The following is a 25,776-nucleotide window of genomic DNA, read 5'->3' on the forward strand; positions in this document are numbered from 1 at the left end:
ATCTTTGTTTGCTAAACTCTCTACATGCATGATACATACATAATATTAAAATGAGGGGAGAGTTGTTAGGGTATTTTAATATTATTATTTTATCTTGGAAAAGAAGATGTATATTATTACTTTATCTTGGAAAAATGAAGATGTATCTTGGATTGGGTTATGGTCATTTATTCATGTATCTCTTAAATGCACAAGGTTAATTAGATGAATGTACCTTGAATCTAGGGTTGTATCTACTTAATATATACATAACTTATTTATTAAGTACATCGAAAATGAAAGGTCATTTTGTGCATATAAATAGACCCTTGAGGCATTAGCACAAGAAAAAACCAAGTATCTTCATTCTCATCTTATTATTCTTCTTTTGTGTATAGAGAGATTGACAAGCAAAGAAATGTTTTTTTTTTTTTTTCTTTTTTGTGGAGCTTTGGACTCCTTTGTTTGTGTAGAATTTGAGAGAGTCATATGATTCAGATCGGACTGTTGTATCCATAGGGAGACAAGTCTTGAGGAATCTATTGCACTGGTTCGTGGGCTAAGCCAATAAACCACAGAGAGCTTGAATCTTCTTAAAGAGAGCGAAATATCTGTGCCCCAGCTGTTTGTGAATCGTGATTTATTTTTATTATTTTTTATTTGTAAATTTATCATTTTATATTATTAGTATTTCTAACATTATGCAATAATGAATTTGTGTTATTCATCTCAAAAATGAAAGGTTCAAGATATTTTAACTAGTTATTTTTTCAACCTTTACTTTGAACTAATCAGAGGAATGATGTAGATTATCAGATTCCTTTTTTAGTTCAAAGCTTACATGCTTAAGCCAATAATTTCATATTTAAACCAATCATTATGATATATATGTGTTAAGTTTAGATTGGATATCTTGAATTTTCATATAGGCTTGATTTTCTAAGATTCTTAGTATACAAAAGGTGCATACTAAAAGCATATACTTAGATTTTTCATTTTAAGCACATACCACTTCCCATGCCTTTAATCATCATAGAACCTTCTAATTTAAATACCCAATCCTAAGGTCTAAGGAAGAATTTAAATATTTATGTAATTCCTATTGGAACTTGATCTTCTTTTGGTCCTCATAGGTTTGCCTTCATGATTACCCACATCATTTTTCTATATTTGCCTCTAGTATCTTTAAATAAACATGTGTATCTAATGTGTCATTTCTTTTCACAAAATAAGCAAGTTTTATATGTACGAGAACAATTATGCTTATTTGTTCTACTTCTACTTGATGAGGCATAACTATGAGATTTATAAGATGAACCTTTTTTGAAAGATCTACTTCTTTTAACTCCTAAGGGTTTAACATGATTATTCTTTTCACGTGTGGCCTCAAATGCTATACTAAGATTATCTTCCATGTCTCCCTCCAAACAGGTAACTTTCAAGATCTTTTCAATCTTTTTCTTCTCTAGAGTAGTATGATAATATTTTATTCTTTTAATTGTTTACCTACCCTTTTATTTTTATTCTTCAAAGATAATTTCTTCTTTGACACTTTAGCTAGAAAATTATGCATTTTCAATAAAGCATTTTCTACTTCAATGTAAGAAGACATTCTTTCATCATTACATTTATCACGTGATTCAGCACAAGATTTAATACAAAAATTTTCACATGAATCAGTGCATGCGTTATTAATAGAAACATCACATGAGCTATCAGATGATTCAATGCAAGATATATCACAATATATGACATGAGAATCATCAGTTGAGGTAGGATGAGAATCATATACCTCTTCATCGATTGATGTTATTAGCTCATGATTTACCTCCTCCTGATCATTTGAGCTTGGAGCGTTCAGAGGAGTGGTACCCTTCTCTTTGGTCTCTTCATATTTCTTTTTTAGTTCATTCCATATTTCCCTCGCACATTTACATGTAATGATCTCATGAAAAATATTAGTACTTAAAGCACAATATAATAAATCCATGACATTTGAATTTGCATGTATTAACCTAATATCATTTTCATTTTTTTCAAAAATATTTGTTCAAAAAAGTTAGGGTATGTGCTCAAAAGGATTTTTTGCAATTAAAGCACAATGAGCTTTTCAATATTGCAATAAATGTGCAAAGATTCACAAGTTATAACAAGTTTCCCCAAAAAATGTTTATCAAGGAAAATATATGGGAGAAACTTTCAACCTTACTCTCAAGAAAGATTTTCAAGCTAAAATGAGTGAGAGTAAAAGCTTTTGAATAAAATAAATGCCCAAAATAAAAGCTTCTTTCAACAACCCTCAAATGCAATGATTTGCAAATGAAAGTAGTTAAAGAAGAAATCAACAACTCTCTTTCAAAAAGATTTTTCAAAGGAATAAAATGAGCGAGTGTAAAACTTTTGCTTGCTTAAATAAAATCAAGCCCAAAAATACTTTCAAAGGATTTTCAATATAAGCATTAATTAAGAAATGAGTTATGAGGGGTATATACAGAGTTTTTGAAAATATGACTGTTTGGGGACACATAGGACATTTTAAATTTTTTTAATTAAAATTAAACACGTTTTTAGCGCTGAAAAATAGAGCAACCCGAGAGGGTCAGTCGACTGACGACTTTGTCAATCAGTTGACCAAAGTTAGAAATTCAAATTTCTTAGGGGTTCGGTCGATTAAGGAAATTTTCGATCGGCTGACCTCGGGCAATTTTCCATCCTTCGTAGGTTCGGTTGGCTGACCACAAGAGCCGATCGGCTGAGTGAACAGTGTCGGTCGACTGGGGCTATTTTGTTCTAAAAATGTTGGTCGGCTGAGGAATGCAAAAATGGCCAAGTTATAAGGTCAATCGACTGTGAAAACTTAATTAAAAAATGGTTGGTTGACTGAGCCTTATCAACTTTTGACTTCTTTCCAAATGCATGGTCAGTCGACTAAGGGTTATATAATGTGAACTGGTCGATCGGTCGACCGAGGTCATTGAAAACCTAGTTTTGACCCTGATTTTAACCCTAAAACTATTCCAAAACCTTTGTATGATTTTAGCTTTTATGAAAAAGGTTTTTGATGAAAAGTTAGGTCCCTTAAGATCAGTCTATGGTCTTTTGAGCTTTCATTCACATCATGCAAGAACTACATTATTACAGACCAGAAACCTAAATGCATTACAAATTAAAATACATGTCTTCTCTTCTTTACATTTTCCTATGGAATATACAAGGAGTATGAGCTATGTGATACCTCATGGATGAAAGACTTAAAAGATTAGATGTTACTACCCATATCAACAAGGTGCACCTTTCTTTTCGGGAGTCTTTCTATAAGAACTCCACAGTTAAGCGTGCTTGGCTTGGAGTAATCTTGGGATGAGTGACCTTCTGGGAAGTTTTCTCAGGAAGTATGTGAGTGAGGATAAAATACGCTGAAAAGAACACGTTCTGATTTGTGGTGTCAGTCATTAGTCTGATAAGGCCCACCCCCTTGTTGTCTTGTCCAAGTGGAGGAGGAGAGACATAGTGCTCCTTGGCAGACCCGGGTTGGGGCGTTATAAATGGTATCAGAGCCAACACCCAGCCGGAAGTGTGATGAGATTCACATCGCCTGTGTTTGGAAATGTGGGTTTGCAACGAGGACGTTGCGTTCTATAAGTGGGGGAGAATGTGATATCCCATGAATGAAAGGCTTAAAAGATTAGATGTTACTACCCATATCAACAAAGTGCACCTTTCTTTTTGGGAGCCTTCTCATAAGAACTTCATAGTTAAGCGTGCTTAACTTGGATCAATCTTGGGATGGGTGACCACCTGGGAAGTTTTCTCAGGAAGTGTGTGAGTGAGGACAAAACACACTGAAAAGGATACATTTTAGTTTGTGGGGCCAGTCATTAGTCTGATAAGGCACGCCCCCCTATTGTCTTGTCCAGGTGGAGGAGGAGAGACATAGTGCTCACTGGCAGACCCGAGTTGGGGCGTTATAAGCTATATACATGATAGGATCTAACTTACATTGGTTGCAATTTTTTTTAACAATCAAAATTCAATAAGAAATTATTATAGTGCTAAAACTAAAAATATTTCCATTGTGTTACTCTAACCATCTTAATAGATATACACTAAAATAAGAGGGACAAAACCTTGGCTAAAATCCAAAAAGTTGACAGAGGAAAATCAAATATTCAGGAAAATGTAAATTAGAAAAAAAAAAATTCAATAATAGCAAACATGCAAAAAAAAAAAAAAACAACCAATCCATTCATGGAATCACCACAAACGTTATGACTTATTTTCATGATGAAGACAATAGTAAAAAAATCAATAATATTTAAAAATTGAACCAACACATACAATCAAGAGGCTCGTTGTGTTGACTTCCAACAAACTACATATTTTTTTTTTTTCCATTAAAGCTTATCTTGCCAAATAATCAAACATAGGTCAAAACCACAATGTAAGTTAGATCCTTTTGAAGTGCCCCTTTTTATCACACTAGTAGCATACAACCTCGCTCGTATCTTGTCCTCGTGATTTTGAACGCCATTGTTTACCTCCGAGCTTTCAATCTTTGCTTCTGTTGGGAATAAAGAACAAATTCCCGAAACCTGTGAAAAACAAAATAGAAGAAAAATAACGCCAAAGAAAAATCAATCTCACGCACAAGATAATATTTACGTGGTTCGGAAATTTTTCCTAGGTCCACGGAGTTGCAGGGATTTCAATATTATCAGGAAGATATCACAGAGAGTGTGGCGATACAATGCTCTCCCTCTCGCTCTCTCACAGGTACAACCACACAAACCCTAATCACCCGAAAGCAATCCTTTTTATATGTTGCGCTTTACGGCCCAAGCCTTCGTTCCATGGACTAAGCCTTAAGATAGAAATCTCTAATTAAATAGAGGTCGGGTCGTCATCCAAATTAAAACACAACTAGGCTCCACAAAAGCCCAACATGCTTCTTCCTTGCCTCTCACTATTAACCACCAAAACTTGCTCAAGAGAAGTCACAATCAACTTTTTTTACTTCTCAGAATCTTGAAGTGATGTCATCACATCATCCAACTTCAAGGTATCCTTCCCACAAGCAATGCAGCTACCAGACCATCAAATGAAGCTGGTAGAGACGACAAAAGTAGAAGCGTCTTATCCTCTTCATCAATTTTCATGCTGAGACTCAATAATTGGGTCAAAATCTTATTGTAATCATTTATGTGATCAAAAAGACTACTTCCCTCGTTCATTCGGAGTTGATAAAGTTTCTTCTTCAGAAATAATTTATTGGTAAGGGACTTCGACATATACCCTTGCTCCAATTTCTTCCAAAGCTCCATCAGTGAGGTTTCGTCTAATACCAAATATTTGACTTTATTTGCCAGACACAATCGGACTGTGCTAACCGTATTCATCTCCAATTAGGTCCAAACATCATCTTTGATATCATCTGGCTTCTTCCCAATCAATGGCTTAATCAAGCCTTGTTGAACCAAAATATCTTTCACCATGCTTTGCCACAAGCTGAAGTTGTTTCGCTCATCAAACTTCTTCACCTCAAATTTTTAAGTGCCAACACCTACTATTTTGCTATGAATCTCACAAAACGAACATTGCCAATGGCTCCAAAACGGCCGAAACCTTAAAAATGGTTCAAGCCGTTCAAAAAATCGAACCAAAATGGCTACAAAAAACCGGGTCAAACTTCAGGTCAAATACCAGTCAACTCTCCATCAAACTTAACGGAATATTCCCTCCTTTAAGGGAATATTCATGATGTCATTAATGGTCACTAACACCGTTACTTGACACCATCTGCTGACGTGGCATCGTGGGCCCACCTTTTTGCAAGCCTACCCACTAACGTGGCATTGGGGCCCACCTCTTGTGGGGCCTACCTGCTAACATGTCTTGTGTAGCCCACTGTGGGTCCCAGTTGATGGCGTGGCACAGTCCCAGCTGACGTGGCTCGTTGACTCAGCACTACTGACGCAGCAATTGACGTTAGCATCTTCAATCTCTAGACGCTCGCCGGATGTTCGCCGACGCGTGGGAGCACATGATCCCATTTTCCGATCCCTTGTTGGAGCGTGAGGGCGCGAGCCCACCTTCCGATGAACTGCCAGCGCGTGCGGGCGCATGGTAACGCGGTCTTTCCGTCGAGGACGCGTGCGGCCTCTTCTGAGCTCCGTTCGAGCTCCTGTTACCGTTGTTGGCTTCGTCTCGATTAGAGGAACGTTTTGATGGCCTCAAAACTGAGTTTTGAGCTACTAGGCAGAGGCTCAAATCTGGAAATTTTGCTCCAATCTGGCAATTTTGCTTCAACCTCGCTCTAATAACATTTTTGGAAAGTGGATCTACGAGCAACAATCGCACATGAGGAAAATACACAACCACAATGCAATACTAGATTTATGTGATTCGGTCCACTGTGACCTACGTCCACAGGAGCACACACAATCCACTATAACTGCGAGTATTACATGGAGGAGGAGGAGGAGGCTACTGACCTCAACTCCACTATCTGCATGTCTCTCTCTCTTTCTCTCTCTCTCTCTACAAAGATCCACTCTACCTCACACAACACTCTATTCCTTGAACAGCACATCACACAACTCAGCACATCGCACTCCTCTCTATAAAACACAGCTCTTAGCCCACTACATAACATTGCAACCCACATATATTTATATATAGATTTTGAGGGGAAGGGGGGGAGTCAAATAGAGGTGGCTACAATTCAACATGGTAGGCAGAGTTTGATGGCCTTCGGTTTTCAACGTCAACGATTGCGGTTGGGTGGTGTGACTTCCGACTCCAATATGAGCCACACCCTAACACAATCACGTTAGAGAATCAGAGTTATGAGTTTTTATTGGTTTGTGACCCTTGTGCACTGGGTATTACATTGTTTGTGTGTTTGTGTATTAATTCTTTGTGATTGTATGATTTTAAGAAATATTGCATTGGTCGTCAATTGATTTTAGGAACTAGTCATAACTCCGATAAGGAAGGAGCTGGGCCGCGCGTTTAAGGGGAACCACACTGGTTATGGATGCTTTGGAGGTAATTATATAATTAGCTGGTGCTTGGTAGAGCTCTGAAAGTCAGTATAATATTTTGATTAATATTGGGCAGCACGATTAGCATTCCAAAAATTTCACTGGCATTTCACTTGGTTCTTAATGCATTAAATGACATGGTTCACTCCTTGATTTTACTTCACAAGAGACGAGGAACATATTTGTCATCCCAATACATGAGGAAAAATGTTGGGTGCCAGTAGTTTTTTGTTTGTGCTGTGCTAATAACGCGTCCCTCAATATTAATCTATGATTAACTATCGTGTATTCGTTTTACTTCTTTGTGGTCATTTAAGTCATATTCTCAAATATTAATCATGCTCATACCCACAGGCGATGGGTGAAAAGGAATATGCTCGGAGATTAAAGAAGCTATGGAAACCAAAGGAGAGGTGGAAGTTGATGTCAGTAAGCTTGGAAAATGCGTGGTAATTAAGAAGAACATGGTGACCATCTCAGAGAAAACCAGAATTGTTTCGGAGAGAGAATTCATGCCATGTGTCGCTGGGCTTTCCTTTGGTATAGGGCGGATCATGTATTGCATCTTTGATCATACTTTCCATTTGAGACCAAGCAAAGATGGGAATCGACGCTTGAGTGTGCTCCGTTTCCGCTGCACTGTGGCACCAATCAAATGCACTGTTCCCCTTCTCATTCAAAGAGATCAACAGTTTACAGGCATTGCAAGGCAAATATCCTGGTTGCTGGCTGCTGCTAAAATCCCTCACAAAATTGACCTGACAGGTAATTGATTTGCAGTTACTTTCAATTAATGAACTGATTAATTTTAAGATCTTAAATGTACTCTCTTTTAGACGGACCATTTTGGCAGTTGGTAGGCAGAGCAATTTTTGTCTTGCTAGTACATATATAGGATGAACCGTCAACTAATCTACTGATGATTAATTAATTTGTAATTAGTTATACCCAATCTCTTTCTTAATTGACTTCCATGCGTTTATTACCCAGCTGCATCAATAGGGAAGGAGTTTTTTCCCGTTTTAACTTTTTTTAAAAAAAATATATTAAATAATACCTCATTCTGGGAAGTATTTCCCAGAATGACTCTGACGTAATCTCGCTAGTCCAAGTAGCGATTTTTAACCAAATCTCGCTACTCCAAGTAGCGAGATTTACACGTGTCAGTGGGGTTTATTTTTCGTGAAGAACAAATCTCGCTACTTGGAGTAGCGAGATTTGGTTAAAAATCGCTACTTGGACTAGCGAGATTACCACGTGTCAGTGCAGAATATTATTTGTAAAAGACAAATCTAAATATGTGTTGTAAAAAAATATTATTTAATATATATATTTTAAAAAATAAAAAAAAAAAAAAAAAAAAAAAAAAAACACGGTTCCTTGTGCTGTAGTGTTTTTGGCTCGTTGAATGGATTGTCTCAGGTGGACAGCCCCAAAAATGATAAATAAAGATGCAGTCATCGATTCTCCAGAGAGGCCGTGAGTAAATATTGATGACAAATGACGCATTTTTTATACTAATACTTGAACTTGCTCTACTATTCAGCCCAAGCCTGGCTGAGGAAGAGTTACGAGACGTAAAACAAAAAAAATATGCAGATTGGCCCATGCATACTATATTGAATATAATGATTCCATCATTCATGATAAGATCAATAATAAGATAAATAAGTGTTGGAATATTGCTTCAAGAATTGAACAGTTGGAACTGAAATCCAAAGCTACGCAAGTTAAATTAGAAGAAGAGAAGATTAGCTAATTAGTTAGCCTGATTAGTTAGTTTTCTTTATTCTTGATTCTTGTATTATATAAATACAAACATATACTCTGTATTTGAAGCAGATTATAGAGAAAAATTTTTCAACTTATGTAAAAACTTCACATGGTATCAGAGCACTTGCTTCCCTTCCGCAATTTTTTTTAATTTTCAAGAAACCACGAAAGCTCTGTTTTTAGCCAGACTGCGCCTCAAAATTCTGAGCAGTACGAATATTCAGAAAAATTCGGACGCTGATCAAGAGAAGCTGATAGATTAGTATTCTGTATCGGCATTATTCTAGTATCAAATTGCAAAGCCTCAAGTGAATTGCTTTTATCTTTGGTCTTTACAAAGAAAAATTCGTTGATCTGCAAATTTTTTATATTTCTTCGATAAATTCCATATATGATTTCTGCTGATAATTCTACCAGTTCTCAAAATTGTCATCGTATGATCAATCTTTCTGATGATTCATCCAGTCCATATTACTTACATCCAAGTGATAATCCTGGTGCATTACTGGTTTCTAAAATTTTTAGTGGTGATAATTACATTGCATGGAGTCGGTCAATCACCATTGCTCTAACAGTTAAAAATAAGGTAGCATTCATTGATGGCTCGATTCTTGCTCCTTCTATAAATCAGTGTTCTCACCATACTACATGGCTGCGTGCAAACAATCTAGTTCTTTCATGAATATGTTTTCCATTTCCAAGAAAATAAGAAATAGTCTTCTCTATGTTACATCTGCTGTTGATCTTTGGAATGAGCTGAAAACAAGATACTTACGAAGTGATGGTCGCAGAGTTTTTCATCTTGAAAAATATCTTAGTTGTATTACTCGGGGTTGTTTATCAATTACTGAATATTTTAATTCATTCAAATCATTATGGGATGAATATATTAACTACCGACCATTCCCTACATGTAGCTGTGGTAAAATGGCAACTTGTACCTGCAACCTGTTTGATTTTTTGTTGGTTAGACAGCAATCTGATTATGTGTTGAAATTTTTGATTGGTCTAAATGAATTCTATGCTCCAATTCGAAGTAAATTGCTTATGATTTCGCCATTACCAAGTATGGCGAAAGTATTTTCTTTACTACTTCAAGAGGAAAGTCGAAGACAACTAAATAATGTTGTCAGCAGTGAAACTCATGCTTTGATTGCCAAACAAAAGATTCATCCATCTGGTTTTTTGAACTTCTCAAAGGATAAATAGAAGAGATTTTCTCTATACTGTACACATTTGTTGATACAATGGGCATACAATAGAAAAATGTTTTCATCTTCATGGTTTTCCTCCTAATTAGATTGGACCAAAAGGAAAAAGGAAGCCACCTACTGCACATGCTGCCATGACAACTCCTGAGCTTTCTCTTCAACAGAGTAATGAGGATCCAAAGTTTTCTTTTACTTATGAGGAATTCAATAAATTGCTAGCACTTGCAAATTCTACTTCATCTCCAATATCTCATCAAACATCTTCTCCGGCTGTTAACATTGTTACTTCTCAATTTTCTTGTAACCGTTCAAATTTTTGTTATTTAGTTTCTTCATCTCTGCAGAATGTACATTCATGGATTCTAGATACAGGTGCAACAGATCACATGATATGTTCACCTTCATTATATTCTTCTCCACCTACACCAATCAACACTTCCATAAATTTGCCAAATGGAAACTCTTTTCCAGCTTCACATTGGCAGTATTTGCATTTCAAATATACTGTCTTCACATAATGTGTTGTGTGTTCCCAGTTTTTCATTCAATCTGTTGTTTGTTTCTAAACTAACAAAACAATCTAACATTTGTGTTTCTTTCTTTAACTCATATTGCCTTCTACAGTACCAATTAAGAAAGAAGATGATTGGGACCAATTAACTTATATTGCCTTCTATAACTCATATTGAGAAACATGGACTGTACCATTTATCTCAAGTTCCTTCAAAGGCTGCTACTCACAATCAAGCGAAGTTTCATTCTTCATCTTTGGCTTCAACCATTACCCAAAATCAATTAGATACCTGACACTACAGACTTGGTCATGTTTCCAACTCAAGGTTACCTTATCTTAAACAGCTGGAGTCATCTATATCTTTTAATACCACACATGTTTGTGATGTATGTCATTTAGCAAAAGAAAGAAAACTCTCATTTCCTGTATCTTAGTCTAGTTCAAAGAACAGATTTGATTTGATCCATTGTGATATATGGGGACCATTCAATGTTGTTTCCTATTCTGGTTTCAAGTGTTTTCTTACTATAGTTGATGATCATACTCGTTGTACTTGGGTATACATGCTCAAGATGAAATCTGAACTTTCTTCTATCGTTAAAAATTTTTGCACAATGGTAGTAACCCAATTCAATGTTCCTGTTAAAATAGTGAGATCAGATAATGATCCTGAATTTCTTTTAACTCAATTCTATAATGACCATGGCATTATACATCAAAGATGTTGTGTACAAACTCCACAACAAAATGGTGTCGTGAAAAGAAAACACCAACATTTGTTCAACACTGCCAGGGCCTTATTGTTTCAAGCAAATCTGCCTTTACCTTTCTGGAGTGACTGTCTCTTAACTGCAGCTCACATTATAAACAGAATTCGAACTCGAATTTGATCAACACTTACAACCCATAGACATAAATCGTATTTGGTTGCCTTTGTTTTGCATCAACACTTACAACCCATAGACATAAATTTGATAAAAGATGTACCAAATGTTTATTCTTGGATTATCCTTCTAGCATAAAAGGTTACAAATTAATGGACCTTAATACTAATAAATTTTTCATCTGAAGAAATGTAGTTTTTTCTGAAACTATTTTTCTTTTGAAGGTTTTTTCACCTAATCCTGAATCACATTCTTTGTTATTCCCTCCATCAGCTTCTACATCTGATTTTTTTTTATTCTTCTAATAAAACTCCTCCATCCTCTTCACATTCAACCAACAATCACCTAACATCTTTGAACAATGTTCCCATTCCAGATATTATTTCACCACAACTCAGAAAATCTTCAAGAATTACACGACGACCAAGCTATTTGCATGATTTTTACTGTGGTAGAGCTTCCAAGGTTTCACTTGCAACTTCTTCATCTTATATCGCTAATTGTTTTTCTAATAAAGGTATTATATATCCCATCTCTGATTATCTTTATGAAAAACAATTATCTCCTTCTCATAAAGCTTTTCTAGTCTCCATTTCAGCTTCTAAAGAACCCAAAACGTACAAATTAGCTACTCAAATACCTGAACGGCAAGCTGCAATGCAAAATGAATTAAATGGCTTGGAATTAAATACAACTTGGGAACTTGTAACTCTTCCTCAACATAAATAGACTATTGGTTGTAAGTGGGTATTTCCAATTAAGGCAATGAGCTTTTGGAACTATTGAAAGGTACAAAGCTCGATTAGTAGCTAAAGGTTACACTCAACAAGTAGCCTAATTTTTTTAAAACATTCTTCCAATACAGTTGATACCAGTATGTTCACAACATTACATTCACGAGACTCGTATACATTAAACATATCAAAATAGTATACTAATTTCGGCAGAGTCCTGTTTAAAAATTGAGCATATCCATCCACGCACCTCTGCAAATATAACATTCTTCCAATACAGTTGATACCAGTATGTTCACAACATTACATTCACGAGACTCGTATACATTAAACATACCAAAATAGTATACTAATTTCGGCAGAGTCCTGTTTAAAAATTGAGCATATCCATCCACGCACCTGTGCAAATATAACATTATTCCAATACAGTTCATACCACTATGTTCACAACATTACATTCACGAGACTCGTATACATTAAACATACCAAAATAGTATACTAATTTCGGCAGAGTCCTGTTTAAAAATTGAGCATATCCATCCACGCACCTGTGCAAATATAACATTATTCCAATACAGTTCATACCAGTATGTTCACAACATTACATTCACGAGACTCGTATACATTAAACATACCAAAATAGTATACTAATTTCGGCAGAGTCCTGTTTAAAAATTGAGCATATCCATCCACGCACCTGTGCAAATATAACATTCTTCCAATACAGTTCATACCAGTATGTTCACAACATTACATTCACGAGACTCGTATACATTAAACATACCAAAATAGTATACTAATTTCGGCAGAGTCCTGTTTAAAAATTGAGCATATCCATCCACGCACCTGTGCAAATATAACATTCTTCCAATACAGTTCATACCAGTATGTTCACAACATTACATTCACGAGACTCGTATACATTAAACATACCAAAATAGTACACTAAATTATACCTGCTTGTCACTTTACCTATTGCTGCTCTATAGATTCAGAATTAAGTAAATTACATTATGTACAAATGATACTCCAAACAATTACATTATGTACAAATAGATGCTGTACAAATGAAGTCATTAGTAAATGAATAATGAATAAATACGTTATGTACAAATGAAGCCGTAAACATACATCTGATGTACAAATCAAATTATGAACTAATTCACAACTACATATATCGGCTACTCGGTACGGCATGGAGGTCGTCTCCGGTGTCGGGGTGGCTGCCGTCTGTGTCTGCCCTCACCTGGCTGCTCCTCCGCGTCTGGTGTCCGGTCACGTCGAGCGGCTACATGTCTGTCGTGTCCGCCCACACGTACTGGAGAATCCCTCTCTAGGTGAAGCTGACGAGGAGCTATGTCGTATGTAGTCTCTGGACGACTCCGACCTGGCAAGCCGGGTGCGTCCACCTCCTCTGCATCGAGAGGGTCGTCCAGTAAGTACGACATCGACGGCGTCGCGGCAGAGTCAGATCGATAATCGGCCGGTCTACTGGAGGGTCCCGCAATATCAGCAGCGGATGGCCCAAACACATACTCCTCATGTACAATGGGTGGTGAGAAGGTCGGACTCGATGAACGGCTGGAGGTAGCTGCTCTACCCCCTCGTACTGGAGCTGCTCGACCACCTCGTGGAGCCGGCGTCCGGCGCGGGGTAGGGATCCATCGCCCGTCCTCGCAGACAATCTCCAAACCAACTCTCGCTAAATCGCTCATAACAGGGTCTGATGATAGTGACTCCACCTGGTGTAATACGTCAGCCTGCATCATACGAAAATAGTGTTTAAAACATTGAACTACTAATCAACACGGTAACAAATTAGGTACACGTTTGAGTAAGCGTACGAGGCTCATGTAGACCGCCGCAGTCCTATCTACGAAGCGACGTGTGATCGACCTGTACCACGCATAATATGGATCCTCCGGACGCATCGGGCCATCTGCCCGGACTCCCTCGACAATGTAGTCGCGCCTATGTACCCACATACTCACGTACATGGCGTGCTCCGCTGCCTAATCTGTGTTCCCCCGACTGCGACCATCAATCTCGTGCAAGTCCTCCCCACGTACATCCACCCCTGAGGTACAGAAGCGACCGGGAATGCCCTGTCGAAAGCCAAACTGGCGCATCACTCGGTCTGGGAGATGCCACTCGACAATATGAAAACATATGAGTGGCACTCGGGCAACCCAGAGGTCTGATCCAACTGCATAAGTAGGTGGTAGGTCGGCAACAATGTCATCCGTGTAGGGCGCCTATACGAACTGCGCGTAGACATATAGTAAATGTCAGAGCTGGGACGGGAATATATACAAAGGTTGAAATAGCCGTAAATACACAGAACGAAGACTACCTCGTGCTTCCGGTGCATGTCCAGCTCGAATCTGTACCAGGGCAGCGTGTGTTGCGCAACATTAGGCGCCAACTGATCCCTCCACCTGTACACAATAGAACGTAAGTTAGCAAGGTGTAACCACTACTACGTACGACAACTGAAGCAAATTATTTTTAGTTGAGTTACTAACCTCCACGCGAGTGGAGCTGGGTCAATCGGTAGTCCGTCCTCATCCCTCTGAATAAGATGTCGGACACCGCGGCGCGTAGGAGCTAACGGTGTGAATCTCTCCCACGCCCAAACCTGCAATAAGCGGAGTGCTCCTCCGATCTGTGAGTGCGACACGTTAGCGGCGCGGCACATCTCCCGGTACAGCCAAGCTAACGTCGCAGCACCCCAACTATAATGGCGTATCTCTGCTCGCTCCGCGAGCAGTGGTAAGAACATCAAGTGTGCGTAACTCCCCGATAGGTCGCAGAACAGCGTCCCACATATCAAGCGCAGCATGTGGGCACGTGCGTGACACGCTATAGTCTGATCATCAGCATCAGCCGGAAGCTGGCGAAACATCTCCCCCTCTAGAAACCGCATGCGAATGCGGGCACCAACAAGCTCACTGTCTGGGGGCACCACTCCTAACAATCTCTTGCACATGCGGCGAAGACCTCCCCCCTGGCCGACGCCTCCATCCTGTGCTGGTCCAGCTGTACGACCAGTGATAGGCAACCCATCAATCGGTAGCCCGAACAACACTGCGACATCCTGTAATGTGATAGTCGCCTCCCCGTGCGGCAAGTGGAAAGTGTGTGTCTCTGGCCTCCATCGCTCGACCAACGCGGTCACAAGATGCCAATCCAACTGGATATGGCCAATCTGATATATCCCATAGAAACCCGCCTCACGTATCCAATCAATAATGCGAGGGTCTGCACCTATCCTATCCTGTACGCTCTGACTTCCCCCTCGGCAATATAAGACGTCAGCATGCGAATCGGTCCACGCACGACTGGACCGGTGCCGATCGCCCATAGACAGTACAGTAGTATCGGACGGCCCTGGATCGATCCTGTAAACAAGCCAGAAGATTGAAAGCATGAATATAGAAAGCATAAGAATTGAGTATCTGTCCCCGGTGCTTTGTATGGTGGAAACGAACAAAAATCGCAACGATTATCCTATGTGTGTACAAATTAAAATGTATGACCAAGTTTTCATCTGAACATACACTATTCTCGATTTATGGTCACAGTGACTTAATTGCTCAGAGACAAATTGAGTATGGAGCGTTCGTGTGTTCACCGAGAAATTAAAGTGGTATGAGGATTTCACATTTGGAAACAAACTTTTCATAACGAATTAGCAGGTGAAAACTTGTCGTGACGCGAGGAGTAAGAGTACGCAAATCCCGGACCTATAAGTTATAGGTCAGTGCGAAGGTCCAGCTGCATCCCCAGGTTGGGTCCTTCTCGGACATCTTGTGCGGTTATATCCTTCTTAACGGCATATGCTACATGTGATATGTTTCCGACCTTCCTGAGCATCCATCTCGTTATGTATACGTAAGTTCCTAGGCCGACCTTTATGTCTAGCGTATGCAGGATTTGCCTGCAAGTTTGGCAACGTGCAAGTTGGCCAATATGCCTCATGCATGATTGGATAAAATTCTGCAGCATATGTTGCATAGTGCTCGGCAGTACTCCAATATGGGTCAACAAACTGGCTCACATTTAGTCGTGTCTCGGCACAAGCTGCAAGAAGGTGCGAGCAGGGATAGTGTAAAGATTGCCACTTCCCGCAGGAGCATTCGCGCCTCTGGATGCTCAAAGTTTGGACATTGTTTCCTTTATGGGGTCCCCGCTGCGCGGTCGTGATGCTAAAAGTACCCCTAGATCGGTTGAACGTCGTGACTCGTTGTCCGGTCGCCTTCAACTTCCTTCTTTCCATCGCTAGCAATATATGTGGAGTTAACGAATTTCCTTCAGATATTGCATTACGAGCAGACTCCCGTCGGCTATTAAAGTAATGTGCAACCCGATAAAATGTTAGTTGCACGAGAGCCGTAATGGGAAGGCTACGTGCGCCTTTTAGGACGGCGTTGAAACATTCGACCAGGTTGGTCATCATGTTTCCATACCTCTTTCCACCGTCGTGGCACTGAGTCCACATATGAGGAGGGATCTGATCGAAGAACGACTTGGCTGGCTCTCCACCCTCGTCGAATATCCTCTCCATCTAGGTGTCAAATTTTCTCACTTGATGCTCCCTTCCGGCTCGCTCAGCCATTCGCTTCATATTGACACTCCACACTTTCGTATTGAAGTTGCTTACGACATGACGAAGGCAAAATCGGTGGTGCGCACGTGGTGGTTGCCAATCAGGATTGTGCTGCACCGCAGCGATAATCCCTGGATGTCGATTTGATATGAGGCAAATGTCGTCCCTGTCGGTAATCAAATGCAAAGAACACAGAAACCAATTCCATGTGTCGAGGCTTTCCTCTTGCACAATAGCGAATGCAAGGGGAAATATTTGCCTATTTGCATCGGGGCACGTTGCAATAAGGAGTTTGCCCTTGTACTTACCGTACAAGTGTGTCCCGTCGACACATATAACGGGAGGGCAGTGATGAAAACCCTGAATAGATGTTGCAAATGACCAAAATACAGATATGAAGGTAGCGCTGTTAGTGCTACCTGGAAGCGGAGTTGACCTCCACCTGACTGTAGTCCCAGGATTGTACGCGCGCATCGCTTCCATCCACTTCGGTAACGTTTCATACGATTTATCCCAATCACCGAAGACTTGGGCTATTGCCTTCTGTTTGCCCAACCAAACCTTCTTATAAGATATTGAATACCCGAATCGACGATCAATGAACTCCTTCAATGTAGCGATCGACGTCGACGCATCTCCCCTGATCATACTCACTATCTCCCCTGATCATACTCACTATCTCCCCAGCAATGAAGGCCGACGTGATTTGGTTATGGTCCTGCGATATAAGCTCATTCAGACACGTATGCGGACCACTATATTGGGTGATTTCAAAAAAACGGTGTATCATCCGATACATGGCACGCAATCTCCACGCGCAAGCGTGGTCCTTACACCTAGCAACCCACAACTCAGGAGTAGATCGCACCACATGGAAGTCATGGTGCGTGTGGTGCGTGCGAGCGTGATATATTCGCACTGCGACGATCAGCTGATCCTTCGAACCGAAGAGCATCCCCTTACTCAACTCAGAGGATTCTTCCCAACGAGTGACGTGTATGGGAAGCTCATCGACCGCAGTTAAATCTGCAGCACCTAGGTCAATTTGACCGTACATCGGAAGCTCGCCGATGAATTGCGCGTCAAACGTTGCGTCGCCCGTGTCATGATGAGGTAAGTTCACATCATTGGGAACATCATTTAACCCTTCACCCATTTCCTGCTCGTGCATGTGTTCGTCTTCAATATGAACATCATTTGTAATGTTCATGCCCTCGTCCAATGCGTCGTTCGCAATGGCAAACAACGATGCTGGTACCGCACTCGGCACGTGTTCGCAACCTGCCGGCGAAAACGTGTGAGGAATAGGTGCTTCGTAATCCGACGGCTGGAATGACGATCCCGGATATTCATTAAAATCGACCGTGGACATAGCACGAACCTCCCCACCAACATCGACCTGATGTGTTTGTTCGGTGTCTTCACCGACTTCACCCAATTGCTCCGCCGGCTCATCTGGTTGCCCAACTGCAATTACACCCACTTGAGGAATAGTCTCGACATACAAGTGCATCGTCAAATATGTCTCACCGACACAGTGTGCGTCCAATACAATACGCAACCCATAATCATCTGATATCGGAGCAGCCTCGTAGAACGCTGTATTATTTAACTCGCGCGCAGGGTATCTTGCGGTCACCCGCAATGCATATTGATCTGGATCGATATGCAAATATTTATATATCTTCGTATATAATTTACTTAATTTACACCTACGACCAATTCGAATAAGTCGAACTGGCCGACTACTATACCTAACACCATCTAATGCGGTTATGATGTTCCCCCCTATATATAAAAATACCGTGACTGGATTACTGCTTGAGCTTCCTGCCATTTAGATCGGCGATCGAGAAATAAAACAAACCTTCGCAACACAAAATTGTATGTATAAGTGATGTGTAAATGAAACGAAATAACTAATAACTATAAACCAAATAGAAGTATACAAATTCTAATGAATGAATGAACTTAGAGTTTGGACCTAACTTTCCCCCTCTAGAAAATAAATAGATGAATTCAATGTCTATGAATAAATAACATGAATATGTTTGATTTTCCCCATATGACATATACTTCGGATTTTCGGAAAATTTGTGATTCAACTTAGAATCCAAAGAACTATTAAATGGTGCTTTTAAGAGTAATTTTTTCAAATTGGTACTTCATACTCTGCAGTGCTTTAAAATGTGAACACTACATTTATATCGATATATTGGTGAAAAATACGCTCGAATCAGAGGAAAAAAAACTCATTACTCTCCTATAATAATGTGACCTTTTAGCTATCATCTCTACAGTGTTCCCAGTCAGCGTCATCGACGGTGACTAGTCGAGGCCGTGGCCTCCTCATACCATTGGATCTTTAATGGTGCTCTGTCGACTGTGGCCTCCTCAGGCACCCCCCACCCTAGGATCTTATACATATGGGGTTTTTTTCATGGAATTTTTTATTTCGGTCATGATCCCTAAGGAACCGCATTTTTTAGAACTGCTGCACCCACCAAATAACTCGGGTAATCCAACTAATTGTCTTATGCTACTTTAGGATTGTAATGATGGTAAGCTATTCAAGCACCTTTCTTGTTTGGCATTTTCTGTGCAGTGTAGCAGTTGCCTCTATTTATATATTGGTTGAAGTCATTGTTCTATTACATAGGATGAACTAATGACAGAGGATGAGTGAGATAACCTTTCATAGCTAGAGCTGTGATTATGTGAACATTCCCTCTGTGTATGTGATTTTGGGTGAGTTAGAATTGAGTAGATTGTTGGAAACCAAGTAGTAGGCTTGTGAGTATTGGTGAACAAAATACAAAAGAAATTTAGGCTATGAGCTTGGAGAACTAAGAAAACTTTTCACTCAAATAGAAGTTGTCAAACAATACGAAAACAAGATCATCTGAGTCTAATAGAGGGATAACTCATTGATGTCCATACAGCAAGTCACATTATAGTTGGATTCTTGAGTAGGCAGACAAAGAGGTAATAAATTTTCTTTCATTTTCATAGCCTACACACACACACCCCAAATACTAGTGTCAAAAACACGTTTTAACATTCTTCTCAAGATGGGTTAAAATTGGAGTCTCATGTATGAGAGAGAGATTATTGGAATTATTGTGAAAGGTACTAAAAATCAATTATTAAGTATTTGGAAAGATTAATCCTATAAGTTAACTTTTGAAATTGAGAAGACGTAGCATCCAACAATATATATATATATATATGCATCATTGTGCTGTGCTAGCCCTAATTTTTTTTTTTATTAGTTTCTTGAAGAACTAATTCATAAATCTAGAACTAAAATAAATTATTTAGTTAAAGATTAGAAAAGTGAAAAAGAAAACATATTATATAAATATGTTTCTTTATGTAGTCATTTTTCATTTTTAATTTTCAATTTTTAACTATTTATGAAAAAAATTTAAATAGAATTCAAAGTTATATATCTAAAAAATTATAAAAGCAATAATATAATATTTTTCACAATTTTTCAAATGTCATGTAAAAAAAAGATTTTATTATCAAATAAATTTGGATAGTACAACAATTAATTAAACTAATTATAATAAACTGTATTTTTCTTTTTATAATATTTTTAATATATATTCCGCAAATATTTTATTTTTTAATTATATATTTAAAATATCAATTGATTTAAAAATAATACATAAATATTTTGTAATTACAAAATTTAGGTTATATTAATTTTCATAAATATTAACCAAACAAATTGTCAAATTTTAATTTTTCAAATAGCCTTAAATTAACTGGAAAAAATAAAAAAAATAAAGGGAAGAGAAAAGCCTAACGATGTGTTCAATGTTTAGAAAATAATTCTCAATTTTTAGATTCTTTTTTTATACATTATAAAAATATCACCTCCTTTTTTTTTTGTTCTTCAGCATTAATATAACAGTCGGAATTTTTTTTTTAAATTTTCAACATAATTATTAATAACCCGAAAAATAAGGTATAAGATCCTAAGATCTTATACATATGACAATACAATTTATAATTATAATCTACACTCACATTCATTGAAAGCATCAATTAAAATCATATAATTTACATGTTATGTTCACAACTTTAGTGCATGTGCCAAATTATATTAAAAACAGTACAAGAAAATTTAAGAATTGAATAACAAAATTTCCCATTTTGAACGTAAACCATATGATCTAATTATAATTGCACAATTATTCAAACGAGTAGAAGGAAATTTAACTAATTTTGTGAGTGGATGAAACTTCAAAAATTTCTAAGGCATGAAAAATAATGCATTTTGCAATGAAACAACAATCCAAAATAAATATATAAATATTGAATTACAATTTGAATGGAAAAAATAAAATATTATCAGCAACAAATTTAATTCAAATACCCAAACAAAAAAATATTATCAGCAAAAAATTAAATTTAAATACCAAAATAATGAAATACAAACCTTAAGAGCAGTGTTTGTTCACGATTCTTTTAACACAAATCACAAATTCTCTCTCGGATTATCAAAACTTTCGATGAAATAAAAATAACGTAAAACAAATACTGAAGATGAAAAACATAACTTACCCCATCTCCTTATATAACTTGTAATGTGATGAAGTCCCAACGGTCACCTGCTCTGCTGTCTTCCTTCAACGGTCACTGCTCGGCTCTGCAACAGTCTGTTCGCGCAAGAAAGGAGGAAGAAAGAACTGGCCAAGTTATTCCGAAGCAAATCTCGCTACTCCAAGTAGCGAGATTTGCCACGCATCGACATCCGGCTGGAGGTAATTCAAAAGGGGTTGGCAGAGCATTAATTATCAGAAAGGGAAGCCATACGTTAAAGCAGATGAACTTGGCGTTCCTTTTGTCATCACAGTTGATTCAGCATCGCCGGTCACGATTTGTGAGAGGGATTCCAAAGATCAAGTCCGTGTAAATGTGGAAGAAGTGATACCCACCGTGAGAGGCATGATGGATGGGCAGAGCAGCTGGGCAACAATTTGGGAGAGATTCAAAATCTAAACCATGACATGAATTTATTTGTTCATTTACCGTTTAAATCGATCGTGGGATTATGCAAATATTGGGGAGTTGTTTAGTTTAGAAATGAAGGAATTTTTTTTTCAAGTCTATTTTTTTATTCGTAGATAATTACAAAATTGCCAATTTGTTCAATTTGTTACATTTAAATATTGTTTTTGTTTACTCCATACTCTGTTTTCTTTTCTGCCCCTTCTGCAAATTCATCTCAGCTACAGTTGCCTCCTTGTCTATGGCCTGAAAATTTGGCCCTCAATGGCCCACCACTGAAATCAGACCTAACCTACTTCCATGTTTTCTCTGCTATATGAGAATTGTTTAACAAAAATATTACCTTCTTTTTTTTGGGCATTAGTATTGGAGATTTAAAAAAAAAAAAAATGATAATTTCATCTTTCACATGCCCCCTCATCTTATGTGAACTTTCAAAATTATTTACCAGTCTTAAACAGAGAAAGGGTTCACGCACTAATAACACTTTTGATTCTTAGAACAATTATTCTTAAAGGTAAAGATAGAATACAACGAAAATTTGAGAGCATATATTCTCCATGGTAACACTTATTAAAAGTTTTTATCTAATTCTTTTTATGAATATCTAAAATTTTTATATTATCATTGGCTTCATGGTAAAAACATATAACAACAAAAGCAAACCTTAAAGTCCGACTAAGTAGGGTCGGTTACATTAATTCTTTTCCCTCAATTTATACGATCATAAACCATTTCTTTTAACAAATTTAGGACTACCTTACCCCTTCTACTGCCCCCATAGTAACTAGCTCGCTCTTCCTCACTGACGCATTATGTGGCCTACGTTGCAAGCGTTCAAACCATTTGAGTTGTTCCTTCCTTATTTTATCTTTTATAAGAGTTGCACTCAATTTATCGCGAATATTTTCATTTATTAATTTATCTTTCAATCTTATATCACTCGTCTATTCAAACATTCTTATCTCAACAACTTTTACAATATTCTCATGGTCACTCAAAATTCTAATCCACATAATTGGTTAGTCTTATAGCCATATTATAAAACTTTTATTTTAATTTTAAGGATATTCTATAATCACAAAGTACACTTGAAAATTTTTTTTAAAAAAATTGTATGTTCTTTATATTTTTTCTCTTTATATAAAAAACTATTAAAAATAAAAAATATTTTAATATAATTGAAAATTTAAAATATCAAATATTAATGAGGTATAAAATTAAATTTCTATTTATTAATTTAATATAATTCTACTTTTCCGCCTGACCAGTGACCCCAAATTAGATGGAAGGCCCATTTGATCATGTCGGGAACATTACTTTATCTTTGTTACTCCTTTTAACTGGCGTATCTCCGTCTCGGGCAGAGCTATAAATGGGAGATCAGGAGTGTAGCGCTGGTGCAAGAGCACCAACTCCCACCAAAGAGAGAGTGATATGCTGCCTAGGAGACGTCCATGGATTCATCTCCAAGCTCGAGAATCTCTGGTCCAATCTCGAAACCCTAATCGACCCATATGACTTCCAGACAGCCCTCATCATCTTCTTGGGCGATTATTGCGACCGCGGCCCCCATACTCGAGAAGTCATCGACTTCTTGATCTCCCTCCCCCCCAAATACCCAAATCAAACCCATGTTTTTCTCTCCGGAAACCACGACTTCGCGTTCGCCGCCTTCGTCGGAGTCCTTCCCCCGCCCCCTGACGGATCCGCGTTTTCGGAGACGTGGAAGGAGCATGAGCCGAGTGAGGAGAGAGAAGGGTGGTTTAAGGGCGAGGGATACGAGAATATGCATCTTCAAGGAAGGAGGTGGAGCGGTACCATTAAAGAGAGATTCAATGCTGTGAAGGGGACTGAATATAAGGGTTCAATTTATGATGCCGGGCCGACTTTTGAATCTTATGGGGTTCCCCATGGTTCTGCCGGTATGATTCTTGGTTGATCAATGTTAAGTGCGTTCTTGTGCTTGATCAGTACGATCTATATTCGTTCAATGTTAAATGGGATTTTTTGTGTTTGCTAGGGATGATTCTCTGGTTGTCTATATTTTCACTAGTCTTTGTTTTTTATTTGATGATTTTTGGGCTTTTCTATATTATTGGTTCATCTGATTGACTAGTACGATGAGTTTTTAGTTGTTCAAATTTGAATGGGTTCTTGTATTTACTGATTCTTGATCATTTAAATTTAGATTAGTTTTCTGTTTATTTGATATGATATTTGGGTTATTCAATTCAGCATTTTGCTTTCCATAAAACAAAAATCACCATTATGGCCATTATGCTTTTGTTGTGATACTTTTTGAGTTGAAAGAATACTTGTTTGTCTGCAGATTTAGTTAGGGCAGTTCCTGAAGAGCACAAAAGGTTTCTTGCGGATATGGTTTGGGTCCATGAAGAGGTCAGACTTGCTGAATTGCAGTATTTTATGCTCATGGTTATTTTTCATGACACTGAAAAACATAGTGGTTTACTGATTTGACTCTGTAGAACAAAACTATAAAATTGAAGGCTTGGATGTTTCAATTGATAATGAAACTAAGGAAAGAAATGTTGCCATACTGTTGATAGTGTTGCGGGGGAAAGTACATCTGTGAGATTGTAATGTTGGCAAGGCATAAATATCTTGAGAAATTTGCATTGCATAGAACAATGAGATTGCCCTGTCAACAAAATTTGCATTCCCCATGGGGTGAATGAGACTGTCCTGTCCAGCATGTGTTGGAACTTGGAAGTGGCTTACCAAAATTTAAAAAGGAAGAAACTTATAGTTTTGATCAAGAAGTGGTAGAGAAATTTAGAACGGGAAACAAGTGCTACATTCTTGAGCTGCAAGCGTGCAACCAGAGTGTATACATTTAGGTCCCAAATCCTGAGCTGAGATAAGTTGTTTATGCTTATGTTTTCTAATTTGTTTTCTTAATTACAGTGGATAAGCAGATTAATGTTTCTTTCAGTTTTATTTTTTTATTGCTTGGGGGAAGGAGAAATATAGGGAAGAAAGATATAGTGGGTTTCATGATGTTTGTTATTGCCAGGATGATGTTTGCATAGAGACTGAGGAAGGAGTTAAACACTGTAAATTGATTGCCGTGCATGCTGGTTTAGTGAGAGGTAAAGGGGTTGAAGAACAGCTGAAATTTCTGAAAGCCAGGGACACTCGTGTGCCAAAGGTGGCAAATTTTAGTGGGAGGAAGGATGTATGGGAAATCCCAGAGGTGATTCCTTATTAGGTCCTATATCTCTGATTTGCCTTGATAATTATTTTTATGTCTGATTTGAAGATTTTGGCATGATGATTTAGATGTTTGTTTTTGTTTTTTGTTTTTTGGAAAAAGCACATTGGATTGATTTAAAAGGTTGGTATTTTGTAGGAATTAACTAAGAGCCCAACCATTGTAGTAAGCGGTCACCATGGAAAGCTTCATATTGAAGGGCTTAGACTGATTATTGACGAAGGTGGTGGACTAGAGAATAATCCAGTGGCTGCAATTGTGCTCCCCTCAATGAAGATTGTTCGTGATACTGACGTTTGGGCAAAATAGATTGCATCTCTTTTTTAGGATGCATTGTCATAATGTAGCATCTTTCTGTTTGAAGCAAATAGAAATCAAGTTTGGATGTATTTGCTTGTAATGTTCATTTAGTTGTCACCTTTGCATTTTGTGGGCACTTCTTGTTGATGGCTACCTAGCAGAAGTGGTTATTAAGCCCAAACAGCATCGCTAATGGAAGTGCATAAACAGGCCAAGTTCAAAGTTTGAAGTTTTAAGACATTGCCGTTTCAATCTCAATCTCAAGCAATACCCCAAATTTACTCGTGAAATAGTTGAGCCGAGTGAAATGCAGCCTGCCCTAGCAAGTAGTGAAACAGTTGGAAGCGAAGGCCAGGTACGGTGTAAAACAAAATGGCACAGAAATCATATCCTGCAGCCCTTGTCTAGTCGTCTGTCCCTGAGCCCTCCTAGCATTTTTTAACTGCTGCCCTTTCCATGTTTAACCCTGTTG

General features: G+C 38.1%; 1 protein-coding gene across 1 annotated transcript; it reads left to right on the forward strand.

The window, feature by feature from the left end:
• Positions 1 to 23,032: 23,032 nt before the first annotated feature.
• Positions 23,033 to 25,542, forward strand: LOC131152210 (tyrosine-protein phosphatase RLPH2-like). Its single transcript, XM_058103944.1, has 4 exons — positions 23,033 to 23,694; positions 24,102 to 24,169; positions 24,807 to 24,986; positions 25,143 to 25,542. Exons 1-4 carry the CDS (start codon positions 23,145 to 23,147, stop codon positions 25,311 to 25,313), a joined length of 969 nt encoding a protein of 322 aa, XP_057959927.1. The 5' UTR covers positions 23,033 to 23,144; the 3' UTR covers positions 25,314 to 25,542.
• The last annotated feature ends 234 nt before the right edge of the window (positions 25,543 to 25,776 follow it).

This window comes from Malania oleifera, chromosome 1 (assembly GCF_029873635.1).
Source record: "Malania oleifera isolate guangnan ecotype guangnan chromosome 1, ASM2987363v1, whole genome shotgun sequence".
In the NCBI taxonomy this organism is placed as follows: Eukaryota; Viridiplantae; Streptophyta; class Magnoliopsida; order Santalales; family Ximeniaceae; genus Malania; species Malania oleifera.